This window comes from Acanthochromis polyacanthus, chromosome 14 (genome assembly GCF_021347895.1).
Source record: "Acanthochromis polyacanthus isolate Apoly-LR-REF ecotype Palm Island chromosome 14, KAUST_Apoly_ChrSc, whole genome shotgun sequence".
NCBI lineage: Eukaryota > Metazoa > Chordata > Actinopteri > Pomacentridae > Acanthochromis > Acanthochromis polyacanthus.
In genome coordinates, this window is record NC_067126.1 from 2,013,835 (window position 1) to 2,029,304 (window position 15,470).

At 43.1% G+C, this 15,470-nt stretch overlaps 1 protein-coding gene across 2 annotated transcripts in view; it reads left to right on the forward strand.

Moving 5' to 3' along the window:
• Positions 1–15,470, forward strand: part of sf3b1 (splicing factor 3b, subunit 1) — a 33,125-nt gene that overhangs the window by 488 nt on the left and 17,167 nt on the right. The window contains exons 2-5 of one of the 2 annotated variants that reach the window (XM_051958522.1): positions 2,306–2,478; positions 2,620–2,721; positions 12,180–12,294; positions 15,212–15,291. In XM_051958522.1, the coding sequence (XP_051814482.1) occupies positions 2,306–2,478; positions 2,620–2,721; positions 12,180–12,294; positions 15,212–15,291 (470 nt within the window). Of the gene's footprint in view, positions 1–2,305; positions 2,479–2,619; positions 2,722–12,179; positions 12,295–12,403; positions 14,906–15,211; positions 15,292–15,470 lie in introns of those variants that run through there. The other variant, XM_022218604.2, reaches the window with a different exon arrangement.

Below are 15,470 nucleotides of genomic sequence, written 5' to 3' on the forward strand. Positions count from 1 at the left end.
CCTCATTTAACAACACGTTACCAGGTCCTCCTGCGGCCTAAAGGTAGCTCTCAGATTGCAGTACTGTGTTCCTTAAAGCCTATTTCTGTACTGCTTGTTGAAGCTTGTTAAATATCTGGTCACAGATTTGTGAAATCCGCTGTTTGATGATCTCTGTTATTTTTTAATCCTGATTTGACCGTATTTACCTTTATCTGAATCAGTTTAGCACCGGATTACTCGTAGTTTAAATTATATGTGACTGATTGCAAAGGTCGAACCAAACACTGTGCAGCACAACAATAACAACAGACTCAGACCAGCTTCACATGAACTACAGATTGTAAATTAGTAAAACTATACATTTAAAATAACTTCTAGACGATGACAAGTTGTTTTGATCATAAAGTAAAATACTGGGTTGTTCATTGTTTTCTCATTTTTGTAATATTTTGTCATGTTTTTATTTTTTGTCTAATTTTTATTGTTTTTCTCACGTTTTGTCGTTGTGTTTATCACCTTTGTCAGTTTTTGTCTCGCTTGTCCATTTTTTTGGTTGATTTGTAACTTTTTGTCAATTTTTTTGTCCCTTTTTTGTTAATTGTTCTTTTATTATTTTGTCTCCTTTTTGTGATATTTTGTCTTATTTTTGTTGTTTTTTGAATTTTTTGTTTGACTTTTGTTGTTTCTCATGTTTTTTGTCGTTTCATGCTTTTGTCATTTTTTGTCTCATTTGTGTCATTTGTTCTTTTTTTGTTGCTTTGTAACTTTGTTGCCTGTTTTATGTCATTTTTATTTCACACTTGTCGTTTTGTGTCTCATATTTTATCTATTTTTTTGTTTTGTCGTTTGTCTCATTATTTTTATCATTTTGTTTCTCACTTTTGTCATTTTATTTTGTCTGTTTTTTTGGTCTGACTTGTCGTTGGTCGCTTGTTTTTGCTGCTTTTTCTTGTTTTTTTGTCATTTTGTGTTTCACTGTGTTGGTTGTTTTTGTCTCGTTTTTGTTGTTTTGTGTGTTTCAGCCTCAGTTGTGTCCGTTTTGTTGTCCTGTTGTGTTTCGACATCTCAGGTTGTTCATGATGTTTTGTGAAAAGATAATTCATTGCATGTGAACATTTTCAGAACGTACTTTTTTGTACTAAAATGAAGGAAAGATCTGATTTATTTAGTTCTGATTTTACCGGTGTGGCCCACTTTAAATCAAATTGGGCTGAATGTGGAATCTGAACTAAGATGAGTTCGACTCCTCTGATGTAGAACATCCTAAAGCCTTTTTATAACAGCTGGTGGTGCAAGAAACAGAAATTTAGAGCGTAATTAGAGTAAAGTCTATTCTAAAGTTCAGAAGAAAGCCAGTGAGTATCAGGCTTCAGACAGATGCAGCAGTTTAACTTTGATAGTTAGCATCAAACATTAGCATGGTGTTTCATAAATCTAATTTATTGAACATTATCGGGGCTTTTCCTGCCTCTGACGAGGACGACACGTGACAGTGAGGGTGATCGGTCTGCGTGCACTAATGACAAGTCTGTTACTGTGTTTAATTGAAGTAGTTTTTCTTGTTTATTTAAACGTGTTTTCAGATGTTTTTACTCTATTTCCTGTGCTGCTGTGACACTGTAGATCCCCCCACTGTAGGAAATAATAAAGGATTCTCTTATTTTATCACAGTTCTTATGACAGCGATATACTGGGCTCATGGTTGACCCAGTTCTGCTCTAATATGTCTGATTAAATCTGTTTAACTTACATAAGTGGAATTTATTGCCTTTAAATATCGAGAAGTATGAAGGTAAATGTTAAATATAGTTTAGTAAAGGAAATCCTTTAAACACTCACTACATTTAACATTTACCTTCATATTTCACTATATTAGAGCTGCATATATCTGTCTGAAGTCCTTTTGGACTGTTTTTGTGTCATTCTGAACACATTTTCAGCATTTTTACATCATTCTTCAGTCATACACACACATTTCTGTCATTTCCTGCCTTTAAGCGCTCACTATCTGTAAAATTTCAGGTTCATGTTCTATTAATCTCAGAAAACACCATGAATGTTCAATTAGACGCCGATGATCTGAACTTTACTGTCACATTAGGAGATAAATAGAAGCATTTCTGCTCTAATATTGATCCAAATTCTGTTGTCATTCTCTTTAATCTGCTGTTTTACATCGATTACAGCCTGAAGTGTTCCTAATAATTAGACCTGACTGCAGTGAACTGGTGGGATTATTATGACTTGTCTGGGTTTCATTAACAGCAGCAGTAGATTGGTAGCTGTGTGTTTGGGATTGGTCTAATTCCTGGTTTCCCTGCAGACATCGAGGCCCAGATCCTGGAGATCCAGGGGATGAAGGCCTCGCTGCTGGAGGAGGGTGAGCAGGGAGTGGGCCTGGACTCTACCGGCTTCTACGACCAGGAGATCTACGGCGGCAGCGACAGTCGCTTTGCCGGATACGTGACTTCCATCGCTGCCAACGAGCAGGAAGACGTGAGTATGGTGTTAGACTACAGACGGCCTGTCCTCAGCTGGTCGTGGAGCTCTGGTTTGCTTGTTTTCTGCTCTGAGCTGGGAGAGTCTTGCCAGTTTGGCGAGGTTTGACCAGACTCGTGTTTGTCTTTCCCCCCTCAGGACGATGAAGACGACACATCCACCAGCCTGCTGGGACCCAAGAAACCAGGATACCACGCTCCAGTGGCCATACTGAACGCCATTCCTCAGTCAGATGAACAGGTAGGAGTTCATCTGCTGGAGAAGAGTCAGCAGCTTCTTTTAAATCACTTTATGGACTTTAGCTTTATGTGAGGTTAGGGCTGGACGATATGGCTAAAACTTTTATCACGATATAGCTCTTAATTTCGGTCGATACGATATAATTCCGATATCGATATAAGTAATATAAAAGCCTCAGAAAAACTGTTAAGAATGCACATTATTTTGACAGGACGCACCTCCAGTGTAAAATTTTAGAAATAAAAACTACAAAAAATTAATGTTCACCTTTTTATTTAAGAAATTTGAAATCACTGTCAAATAAACACAAAAGTCTCACCTTTTTCAATACAAATAGCCTTAACTTTAAACTACAATACAGTTATGCCATTGTTATAGATTCAAACAAAGGGGCTTCAACCAGGAAAAAAAAAGTGCTCAGAAGTGCTGCAATACACACAAAAAAGAGTGAGCGACAAACACAAATGCTCCTGGGACTCACTGCCATACATCAAACTCACCTTTTCAATATTAATAGCTGACTTTTAAAGTACAACACAGTTTTTCTTATAGATTTAAACAAAAGTGGTTTAACCAGGCAAAAATATAAAAGTGAGCAGAATTCCTGCAATAAACAGAAAAAAAGAGTAAGCAACAATGAACACACGTGTAGCTGGGACACTTAGGATTAATGACACCCCACAAAGGTTTTAAAGGTTTCTGGCAAGAAATACCAGCTGGTCTACATTATCCGGCTTCAGAGATGCTCTTTTGCACGTGACAATGTTGCCGCCTGAACTGAAGACCCTCTCAGATGGGGAACTTGTGGCCTGAATGCACAAGTAATGTTTTGCCAGCTGGCTTACTCTGGGGAAGTTCTTCTGATAGACCTTCCACCAGTCCAGAGGATTTGAGTCACTGTCAGCACCAGGAGACAAAAGCTAGTTACTGAGCTCCCTCTCAGCTGCCTGCTGTGCACTCAAGCTTTCCGTCTCTGAGGTAGTGGGCCTGTTTGAGAAATAGCTGGACAGAGACCTTTTTGTTTTCTTGGCTGGAGGCCCTGCTGCAGAAGCATCTCCAGTAGCCTCTTCTCTGGACTCTTCTCCAACCACAACAGCTGTTTCTCTCTTAAGCATCTCCAACACAGCCCTCTCTTTGATGTGCTCTTTCTTCTCCTCCTGAGTGTACTGAAGCTTGAATCTTGGATCGACAAGGCATGCCATGTTGAGCAGATCATCCATGGCTGGATCCTTGTACTTTTCGTTGAGATATCCCACCACTGTTGTCTTTATGCTTCTTGTGAGCTCTGTGTCATCCTCTGTTTCCTTCAAGATGGAAGTGTTGAAGAGATGCATCACTGGTTTTAAGAATGACACACTGACGTAGAACTCACCAGACAAGGCATCAGTGAATTCGAGGAGTGGGCTTAGAGCTGCTTCAATACACTCTAATATGTCCACGTCCTGCCACATTGGAACCAATGACCTGGTCTTCTTGTCTTTTGAGAGGACCTCTGTGATGGCCTTTTTCTGCTCCAGAATCCGCTTCACCATTTGTTGACGGGAGCCCCATCTTGTTGGTGTTTCAGTGACAAGCTTGTGCTTTGGCAAGTGAAACTCCTGAGCAGCTGCAAGGTCCCGTTTCCTCTTCCAGGAGTAGAAGGCAGCCACAACCTTTTTACAGACACCAACTGCTCTGTCCACTCGCTTGTCTTGATTAACTTTATCTGTAGATAGATACGCAGAGAGGGTAAAAAAAGTTGCAATATGATATTGTATAAAATAAAAACATGTATTCATTTTTTTTTTAAAGTTCTTTATATTTTTGGGGAAAATTCCAGTTCTAAATTCATATGATTGATTACATCTGATAGAATAATAGAAACGGTCTTCATTGTTGTACAAAGGGGAAATGCAGGTGTAACAGCTGCATCAGGTATAAAGGTTCACACAAAAAAGCAAATGAACAAATTTATCAAATCATTTGTTTTCATGTCAGTTAAACACCTTTGAAGTTAAATGAGAGAATTACAGCTTTTATAATCCATACAAATGTGAAGACCTAAATAAAAAGTCTATCAAATGACTTGTTCAATCAGCTGATCAAAATTCTAGGCCAACTGAGCAATAAGTGATGGTACAATATCTTACAAAAGTGAGTACAACCATCACATGTTTGTAAATATTTAATTACATCTTTTCACATGACAACCCTGAAGAAACTACACTTTACTACAATGTAGTGAGTGTAAAGCTTGAATTGCACAGTGTATAACTCATGCTTAATTACACCCTTTGCATTCAATAAGTATACCAAGCATAAATTGCACATAATAAAAAGAATATTAAAAAGTGTCTTTGGATAAAAACGGTAGCTAAGTAAATGTGATGTAATAAAAATAGCTATTAAAACATACAGATATTGATGTAATAAAGTTTGTTCAGGTTAAGGTCAAGGTGGCTTTATTTTTTTAAGCTTATTTCGTGTGAAGCATAACGTATTTTTAACAGAACATTTCAGTTATAAACCCTTATACCATAAACAAAATAACGTTACACTCAAGTGTCTTTATGTGTTTAACTTACCAATAGCAGAGTTTAGTCGGTGCCCGAAGCACTAGTCTTGTCCAGGAGTTCAGTTCAGCGGCTTTGATGATATTGGTCCCGCTATCTGTGGTGATGCAGACCTGCTGATCCTCGCTGAGTTCCCAGGACGCAAGCGCATCTTTAAGTCCGGCTGCAACAGCTTCGCCGGTGTGATCCTCGGGAAAATAGACCGTCTGGAGGCATAAGCTGACAAGCTTCCAGTCTTGGTCAATAAAATGAACTGTCAGGCTCAAGTAAGGCTCGGAGGTTCTGCTTGACCACAGGTCAGCTGTGGTTGCAAATTTCGAGACGGACTTCTTCAGCTGCTCCTCCGCCCTCTCTCTCACTTCACCATAAAGTGCAGGTATGGCTGTGCGTGAAAAATATTTACGTCCGGGGAGCTCGTATCTGTGGTCGAGGACTGACATAATTTTCCTAAAGCCCACGTTTTCCACTGTAGTAAACGGCATCATGTCTTTAGCCAAGAAGTTTGCGACGGCCTTGGTTATGTCTTTATGGCGTTTGGAGTTCTTGTCATAAGGCATGAAAACGGCGATCTGCGTTTGCTGCATGGGCTTCTCTTTTGACTCCGCTGTCGCTGCCGCTGGGGGTGATGCTTCAGGTACGGGTTGGCTCATCTTTTTATGGTGCTTTATCTTCCGACTCTCGGCATACTCTATCGAGTGGAAATGCTTCAGATGGTGGAACAGGTTCGATGTGTTCCCGCTGCTAGTTGGCACGACTCTCCGGCATATTTTGCAGCACACTGAAACCTGAAGTTTATCGGATTTTCCATAGCCGAACCACTTCCACACCACTGAATTAGTTTTTCCTCTCTTATCAACTATTTCGTCAGCTTTTTCTTCGCTTGTGGTAGCTTGTTCAGTCACGTTTACATTACGGTCATGGGCTCTCATTTTGTAGCTTGCCGCGGTGGGGCTTTGCTTGCTAGCCTTTCTATGAACTGAGGACAGCCAGCTGCTTCTGAGCTCAATCTGGCTCGTCTGTGACTTCATCAATCTTCGTAGCCAATGTCTTGCGGCGCTTTCTGTTCGGCTTCTGTTCGGCTTGAATCGGCTGCGCCGTAAACGGCATGTAAAACGCTGTAATTACATACTCTAATGTACTATAGCGAAATATCGAAAATGTGTTTAAAACTCATATCACCGTTATTGAATAAAAATATACCGCGGTATATATTGATATTGAAATATTGTCCAGCCCTAAGTGAGGTTTACTTTTAGTGTTCTGTTCTGTATTCTGTCCTGTTGATTTCAGATGCTCTCTCTGGTTTTATTTGACTTTTAGCTGCCCGGTTCTTTGGTGTGATGTCGTCTCTCTACCTCTTTAATTCTATAATTGTTTTTTAGTTTTATTTTTAACCCTCACTCTTATTCTTTAATGTTTAAACTGCCATGCTTGCATCACTTCAAATGTCTCGGGTCATGGATGGCATCAGATGGGAGGTGTGAAACAGATCTCAGATGTAGAGCAGTGAGCATTTATGAAAGTGAACAATATCCTGACAGATAAGAAAACAGCCGGTAGCATCCGTATGAGGACTCTCAGCTGTTCCATCCTACCATTCTGATATAACATAAATAGTAAAATATCAAACAGAATCACTGTAGCGGAGTCATGGTTTTACAGCTACAAAGGTCTGATATGGACAGAAGAACCAGTGGAGGTGGTTTAAAAACACAGATTATACGCTACTGAGAAAAATTAGGAAGCAGCAAGACACTTTTTATGGACACATGATGAGCAAAGAGACCCTGGAATAAGTCACACATGGACCCATCAAACATCAGAAAGAAAAAGACGGGATTAGAGAAATGATCGATGAATGATGGAGTTCTAATCTAGTTAATTATTCATTTAGCTGTGATCATTTTTACTACTTGAATTTCTCTCTGAATTAATAAAGTACCTATCATCTGTCTATGCCTGCTGTCCTTCCCTCTGATGTATAAATCTGGTTCCGTTCTGACCCGTCCTTCCCTCTGATGTATAAATCTGGTTCCGTTCTGACCCGTCCTTCCCTCTGATGTATAAATCTGGTTCCGTTCTGACTCGTCCTTCCCTCTGACGTATAAATCTGGTTCCGTTCTGACCCGTCCTTCCCTCTGACGTATAAATCTGGTTCCGTTCTGACCCGTCCTTCCCTCTGACGTATAAATCTGGTTCCGTTCTGACCCGTCCTTCCCTCTGACGTATAAATCTGGTTCCGTTCTGACTCGTCCTTCCCTCTGACGTATAAATCTGGTTCCGTTCTGACCCGTCCTTCCCTCAGATGTATAAATCTGGTTCCGTTCTGACTCGTCCTTCCCTCTGATGTATAAATCTGGTTCCGTTCTGACTCGTCCTTCCCTCTGACGCATAAATCTGGTTCCGTTCTGACTCGTCCTTCCCTCTGACGTATAAATCTGGTTCCGTTCTGACCCGTCCTTCCCTCTGACGTATAAATCTGGTTCCGTTCTGACCCGTCCTTCCCTCTGACGTATAAATCTGGTTCCGTTCTGACCCGTCCTTCCCTCTGATGTATAAATCTGGTTCCGTTCTGACTCGTCCTTCCCTCTGATGTATAAATCTGGTTCCGTTCTGACCCGTCCTTCCCTCTGATGTATAAATCTGGTTCTGTTCTGACCCGTCCTTCTCTCTGACGTATAAATCTGGTTCTGTTCTGACCCGTCCTTCTCTCTGACGTATAAATCTGGTTCCGTTCTGACCCGTCCTTCCCTCTGATGTATAAATCTGGTTCCGTTCTGACTCGTCCTTCTCTCTGACGTATAAATCTGGTTCCGTTCTGACCCGTCCTTCCCTCTGATGTATAAATCTGGTTCCGTTCTGACCCGTCCTTCCCTCTGATGTATAAATCTGGTTCTGTTCTGACCCGTCCTTCCCTCTGATGTATAAATCTGGTTCCGTTCTGACTCGTCCTTCCCTCTGACGTATAAATCTGGTTCTGTTCTGACCCGTCCTTCCCTCTGATGTATAAATCTGGTTCCGTTCTGACCCGTCCTTCCCTCTGATGTATAAATCTGGTTCTGTTCTGACCCGTCCTTCCCTCTGACGTATAAATCTGGTTCCGTTCTGACTCGTCCTTCCCTCTGATGTATAAATCTGGTTCCGTTCTGACCCGTCCTTCCCTCTGATGTATAAATCTGGTTCCGTTCTGACCCGTCCTTCCCTCTGATGTATAAATCTGGTTCCGTTCTGACCCGTCCTTCCCTCTGATGTATAAATCTGGTTCTGTTCTGACCCGTCCTTCCCTCTGATGTATAAATCTGGTTCTGTTCTGACCCGTCCTTCCCTCTGACGTATAGATCTGGTTCCGTTCTGACTCGTCCTTCCCTCTGACGTATAAATCTGGTTCCGTTCTGACCCGTCCTTCCCTCTGACGTATAAATCTGGTTCCGTTCTGACCCGTCCTTCCCTCTGATGTATAAATCTGGTTCCGTTCTGACCCGTCCTTCCCTCTGACGTATAAATCTGGTTCTGTTCTGACTCGTCCTTCCCTCTGATGTATAAATCTGGTTCCGTTCTGACTCGTCCTTCGCTCTGACGTATAAATCTGGTTCCGTTCTGACTCGTCCTTCTCTCTGACGTATAAATCTGGTTCCGTTCTGACTCGTCCTTCCCTCTGATGTATAAATCTGGTTCCGTTCTGACCCGTCCTTCTCTCTGACGTATAAATCTGGTTCCGTTCTGACTCGTCCTTCCCTCTGATGTATAAATCTGGTTCTGTTCTGACCCGTCCTTCTCTCTGACGTATAAATCTGGTTCCGTTCTGACCCGTCCTTCCCTCTGATGTATAAATCTGGTTCCGTTCTGACCCGTCCTTCCCTCTGATGTATAAATCTGGTTCCGTTCTGACCCGTCCTTCCCTCTGATGTATAAATCTGGTTCCGTTCTGACCCGTCCTTCCCTCTGACGTATAAATCTGGTTCCGTTCTGACCCGTCCTTCCCTCTGACGTATAAATCTGGTTCCGTTCTGACCCGTCCTTCCCTCTGACGTATAAATCTGGTTCCGTTCTGACCCGTCCTTCCCTCTGACGTATAAATCTGGTTCCGTTCTGACCCGTCCTTCCCTCTGACGTATAAATCTGGTTCCGTTCTGACCCGTCCTTCCCTCTGACGTATAAATCTGGTTCCGTTCTGACCCGTCCTTCCCTCTGACGTATAAATCTGGTTCCGTTCTGACCCGTCCTTCCCTCTGACGTATAAATCTGGTTCCGTTCTGACCCGTCCTTCCCTCTGACGTATAAATCTGGTTCCGTTCTGACCCGTCCTTCCCTCTGACGTATAAATCTGGTTCTGTTCTGACCCGTCCTTCCCTCTGATGTATAAATCTGGTTCCGTTCTGACCCGTCCTTCTCTCTGACGTATAAATCTGGTTCCGTTCTGACTCGTCCTTCCCTCTGATGTATAAATCTGGTTCCGTTCTGACTCGTCCTTCCCTCTGATGTATAAATCTGGTTCCGTTCTGACCCGTCCTTCCCTCTGATGTATAAATCTGGTTCCGTTCTGACTCGTCCTTCCCTCTGACGTATAAATCTGGTTCCGTTCTGACCCGTCCTTCCCTCTGACGTATAAATCTGGTTCTGTTCTGACTCGTCCTTCCCTCTGATGTATAAATCTGGTTCCGTTCTGACTCGTCCTTCCCTCTGATGTATAAATCTGGTTCCGTTCTGACCCGTCCTTCCCTCTGACGTATAAATCTGGTTCCGTTCTGACTCGTCCTTCTCTCTGACGTATAAATCTGGTTCCGTTCTGACCCGTCCTTCCCTCTGACGTATAAATCTGGTTCCGTTCTGACCCGTCCTTCCCTCTGATGTATAAATCTGGTTCCGTTCTGACCCGTCCTTCCCTCTGACGTATAAATCTGGTTCCGTTCTGACCCGTCCTTCCCTCTGACGTATAAATCTGGTTCCGTTCTGACCCGTCCTTCCCTCTGACTTATAAATCTGGTTCCGTTCTGACCCGTCCTTCCCTCTGACTTATAAATCTGGTTCCGTTCTGACCCGTCCTTCCCTCTGATGTATAAATCTGGTTCCGTTCTGACTCGTCCTTCCCTCTGATGTATAAATCTGGTTCCGTTCTGACCCGTCCTTCCCTCTGACGTATAAATCTGGTTCCGTTCTGACCCGTCCTTCCCTCTGATGTATAAATCTGGTTCCGTTCTGACCCGTCCTTCCCTCTGACGTATAAATCTGGTTCCGTTCTGACCCGTCCTTCCCTCTGACGTATAAATCTGGTTCCGTTCTGACCCGTCCTTCCCTCTGATGTATAAATCTGGTTCCGTTCTGACCCGTCCTTCCCTCTGACGTATAAATCTGGTTCCGTTCTGACCCGTCCTTCCCTCTGACGTATAAATCTGGTTCCGTTCTGACCCGTCCTTCCCTCTGACGTATAAATCTGGTTCCGTTCTGACCCGTCCTTCCCTCTGATGTATAAATCTGGTTCCGTTCTGACCCGTCCTTCCCTCTGACGTATAAATCTGGTTCCGTTCTGACCCGTCCTTCCCTCTGACGTATAAATCTGGTTCCGTTCTGACCCGTCCTTCCCTCTGACGTATAAATCTGGTTCCGTTCTGACTCGTCCTTCCCTCTGAAGTATAAATCTGGTTCCGTTCTGACCCGTCCTTCCCTCTGATGTATAAATCTGGTTCCGTTCTGACCCGTCCTTCCCTCTGATGTATAAATCTGGTTCCGTTCTGACTCGTCCTTCCCTCTGACGTATAAATCTGGTTCCGTTCTGACTCGTCCTTCTCTCTGACGTATAAATCTGGTTCCGTTCTGACCCGTCCTTCCCTCTGATGTATAAATCTGGTTCCGTTCTGACTCGTCCTTCCCTCTGATGTATAAATCTGGTTCCGTTCTGACCCGTCCTTCCCTCTGATGTATAAATCTGGTTCCGTTCTGACTCGTCCTTCCCTCTGAAGTATAAATCTGGTTCCGTTCTGACCCGTCCTTCCCTCTGACGTATAAATCTGGTTCCGTTCTGACCCGTCCTTCCCTCTGACGTATAAATCTGGTTCCGTTCTGACCCGTCCTTCCCTCTGATGTATAAATCTGGTTCCGTTCTGACCCGTCCTTCCCTCTGACGTATAAATCTGGTTCCGTTCTGACCCGTCCTTCCCTCTGATGTATAAATCTGGTTCCGTTCTGACTCGTCCTTCTCTCTGACGTATAAATCTGGTTCCGTTCTGACCCGTCCTTCCCTCTGACGTATAAATCTGGTTCTGTTCTGACCCGTCCTTCCCTCTGAAGTATAAATCTGGTTCCGTTCTGACCCGTCCTTCTCTCTGACGTATAAATCTGGTTCCGTTCTGACCCGTCCTTCCCTCTGATGTATAAATCTGGTTCCGTTCTGACCCGTCCTTCCCTCTGATGTATAAATCTGGTTCCGTTCTGACCCGTCCTTCCCTCTGAAGTATAAATCTGGTTCCGTTCTGACCCGTCCTTCTCTCTGACGTATAAATCTGGTTCCGTTCTGACCCGTCCTTCCCTCTGACGTATAAATCTGGTTCCGTTCTGACCCGTCCTTCCCTCTGACGTATAAATCTGGTTCCGTTCTGACCCGTCCTTCCCTCTGACGTATAAATCTGGTTCCGTTCTGACCCGTCCTTCCCTCTGATGTATAAATCTGGTTCCGTTCTGACTCGTCCTTCCCTCTGATGTATAAATCTGGTTCTGTTCTGACTCGTCCTTCCCTCTGATGTATAAATCTGGTTCCGTTCTGACTCGTCCTTCCCTCTGACGTATAAATCTGGTTCTGTTCTGACCCGTCCTTCGCTCTGATGTATAAATCTGGTTCCGTTCTGACCCGTCCTTCCCTCTGATGTATAAATCTGGTTCTGTTCTGACCCGTGCTCCTCCTTGGTGTTGCAGTACGACCCGTTTGCAGAGCATCGTCCCCAGAAGATTGCAGAGCGGGAGGATGAATACAAAGCCCGGCGCAGGCAGATGATCATCTCTCCGGAGCGTCTCGACCCGTTTGCAGACGGTAAATTTTGCTCCTGTTCTGTCCTCATTACATCTTCCCCATTTCTTCCCCGTTTTTTCACGGTGTGCTGCTGTTTTGTGACGCCCCCATACGTTTGCTGTTGAACCCTTGGACCACACTGCAGCAGCTTGCCTCCCAGACTCATGCCCTCCCCGTGGTCAGCCCTGTGCTCCGGCTACGTCCTGTTCTGTTTCTGCATCCAAACGTCTCCTCGTTTCATTGTGGTTGATCTCAGCAGGGTTGCCATGTTTTCAGGGGAGAGGTGGTTGGGTGTTTGTGGCCTAACAGACGTGGGTGGCAGACGGTTTGTGTGTGAGTCGAAGGGTTAACGGTCCCATGTGATTAATGACGGGGAAGTGCAGCGTCGTCCTGTTACAGCGTGTCAGCCTTAGACCTGCCGTGTCTCCAGGCAGTCATCAGTTAAACATCACCAAGCTCTGCAGTTAGCTGCTTTTTATCTGAGCTCTCAGTTTAATGTCCTGTAGTCCTGGCTGCTCAGACTAATATTTAGACCTCAGCATAGACAAACTGCATGACCACTTAGTCTTATTCTCAGTAAAAGCAGCTTCACGTTCAGCTCAGTAGGACTTTCTACAGTTTTAACCCTCTGAACTCCAAGCAGGTTCGCCTCCTCTTTAAACTGTTCTTAGTTCCACATCCAGTCCAGTCTGATCTCCAGTAAAACCACAGCAGAATAACCTGTAAATAACCACAACTCCTAGTGGTTCCTAATGTTCACATTTATGGAGTTATCTTTTTACTAAACATCAGGAACAACCTGAAATTTATGAAGAAAAATAGATTCAGTTTCATCCACATTCATCCTCAGTTTATCATTTCCTCATTACAACTTCCAGATCAGAGTGTCTGCAAAGGAACACAACATTTAGTCACCTGGAACTGAACCATGGAGGATTTACTTTAAAAAACACAAGAAACAAGACAAAATATTACAAAAATTAGCAAAAAATGAGACAACGTGAAACAAAGCCAAAAATTTGATCGAAAAGAAACAAAGCGACAAAAAACGAGACAGAAAAATGACACAAAACAGCAAAAGCAAGACACAAACGACAGAAATGACACAAAACAAAAGAGGAAAAAGTTAGACAAAAAAATTACAAAGCGACAAAAATGGACAAAAACGACAAACAATTGACTAAACACAAGCGAGACAAAAATGAAACGCAGAACGACAAAGAATGAGACAAAAAATTAAAGTTGCAAAGCGACCAAACAAATGGACAAACGAGACAAAAACAAGACGATTGCAAAAATAGACACAAAACAGCAAAGAACAACCCAGTATTTTACTTTCTGATCCAAACAACTTGTCATGGTCTAGAAATGATTTTAAATTTATAGTTTTACTAATTTACAATCTGCAGTTAATGTCTTCTCTGTAGTTTTTACTCTTTGAGGGATTGGACCCTCTGGAGGACCACTTTTGGACCACGGGCCTCATGGTGGACAGCCCTGGTCTACTATAAAATAATCTTTAGTCATTTGTTGCACATAAACAGAAGAAACTGAGATTGAGGCTGTAGAACAGTGTTCTATAAAGGATGGATCTACACACTGGAGACGACTCACTGCTTAGATTTTAGATGTTTCTGCACTGAGCAGAGCTTAGTTTGTTACAGAATCTATTATTATTTTAATGATTTTAAAAATAAAACGTAGAGAAAAGTAATGTTGGAGAAAAGTCCATGATGTGAAGCTTAGAATTGGTAGATTCTCTCTGCTAAATGTCTTAATTTGAGCTGTTCAGTGGTGAGTTTTGGCCTTCAGAGGGTTAAAGTGAAGATAAACTCAGACAGCCACATTGAGCAGCCAGTCAGCTTTACCTCCACATGCATCACTCCTTCACTCCTCCTGAGCTGTGGAGGCGTGGAGCTTCGGTTAGGAAGCCTGCATGTAGAGAGAGCTCTTTGTACAAAGTTGTTGTGTAAATAAATATATTTTTATTTTACAACTCTCTCTGTAAAATAGAAATATGTTATCAAGAAAAATGTGTACCGCAATACCACAGGCCCATACTAACTGTCCTTAATTTCTCTCCTACAGCAGTACTGCTTTGCCAGTCCTGTACTGCACTGTTAAGGTGCAGCAACTCGTCCTGTGTAGGTTATGGGCATCACAGAACAGTTTGTCAGGGAACTCTGGCTGCTTGTTGGGGGGCTGTGAGGGAATCTACAACCCCAAAGGCCTCTTTTTGTTTGGCTTTAAGCTCCAACCACTTAAATGTCCCACGATGCCCGCTCCTCTAAATGTGTGATAAATAATGAGCAGGCCTCTGGTTTTTCTTCACATTTATGAGTAATTTCTTCATATTTCCATTTGAATGCATAAGTAAGTAGTCTGTTTTGTTTTACTTGCCTTACTTTGTGTCTGCTAGTGTAAATAAGTGGGAATCTGGACCACAGTGTCTGAAGTCTAGTTTTGTGGCTAAGCCCCCAGAAGATGCTTAGTTCAATGAACACAGGTGGTATGCTGTTGTGTGTGAGTTCAAACCCTTTTCCAAAGTGTTACTAATGGTAAAGAGAAATTTTCTAGGCTTCTTTTCTGCCGGTTGAAGTCTGACTGCAGAAGGACCCTTGGCACTGAAAGTGTACGTATTCTGAAGAGCACAGCCCAGGACCCTGCATCAGTGATGGCTATACTTCTTAATCCACTCACAGAAAGCAATCTCAGCTCCTCTCTTCTCTATGTATCTGCTTGTTTTCATGTAATGCTACCACTGTATGTAAGACAGACAGACCTACATTTGTATGTAATTGAATGAGCAGTTTATCAGGAACATATTAATGTGTTGGTAAAGACTCAGGGCTAGAGGCTGTGTTTGTGTTTGGAATGACGGGTTGGTAGAGCGACCTCTCATGACCTCCTCTCTTCTTGTTGCTGCTCTTTCGCGCAGGGGGCAAAACTCCGGACCCCAAGCTGCAGGTCAGGTCGTACGTGGACGTCATGTTGGAGCAGAACCTGTCCAAGGAGGAGGTGAGAGGCAGCCCTGGGTCCTCATGGTTCTCATGGTTCCCGTTAGTGTTCATAGGAGACCTGCTGTCTGCACAAAACTAAACAAAGAGAGACAAAAAATTAGAAAGGTTACAACAGGACAGAAAAATGGACAAAAATTAGACAAAAAATGACAAAAGTGTGAAGCGATACGACAAAAA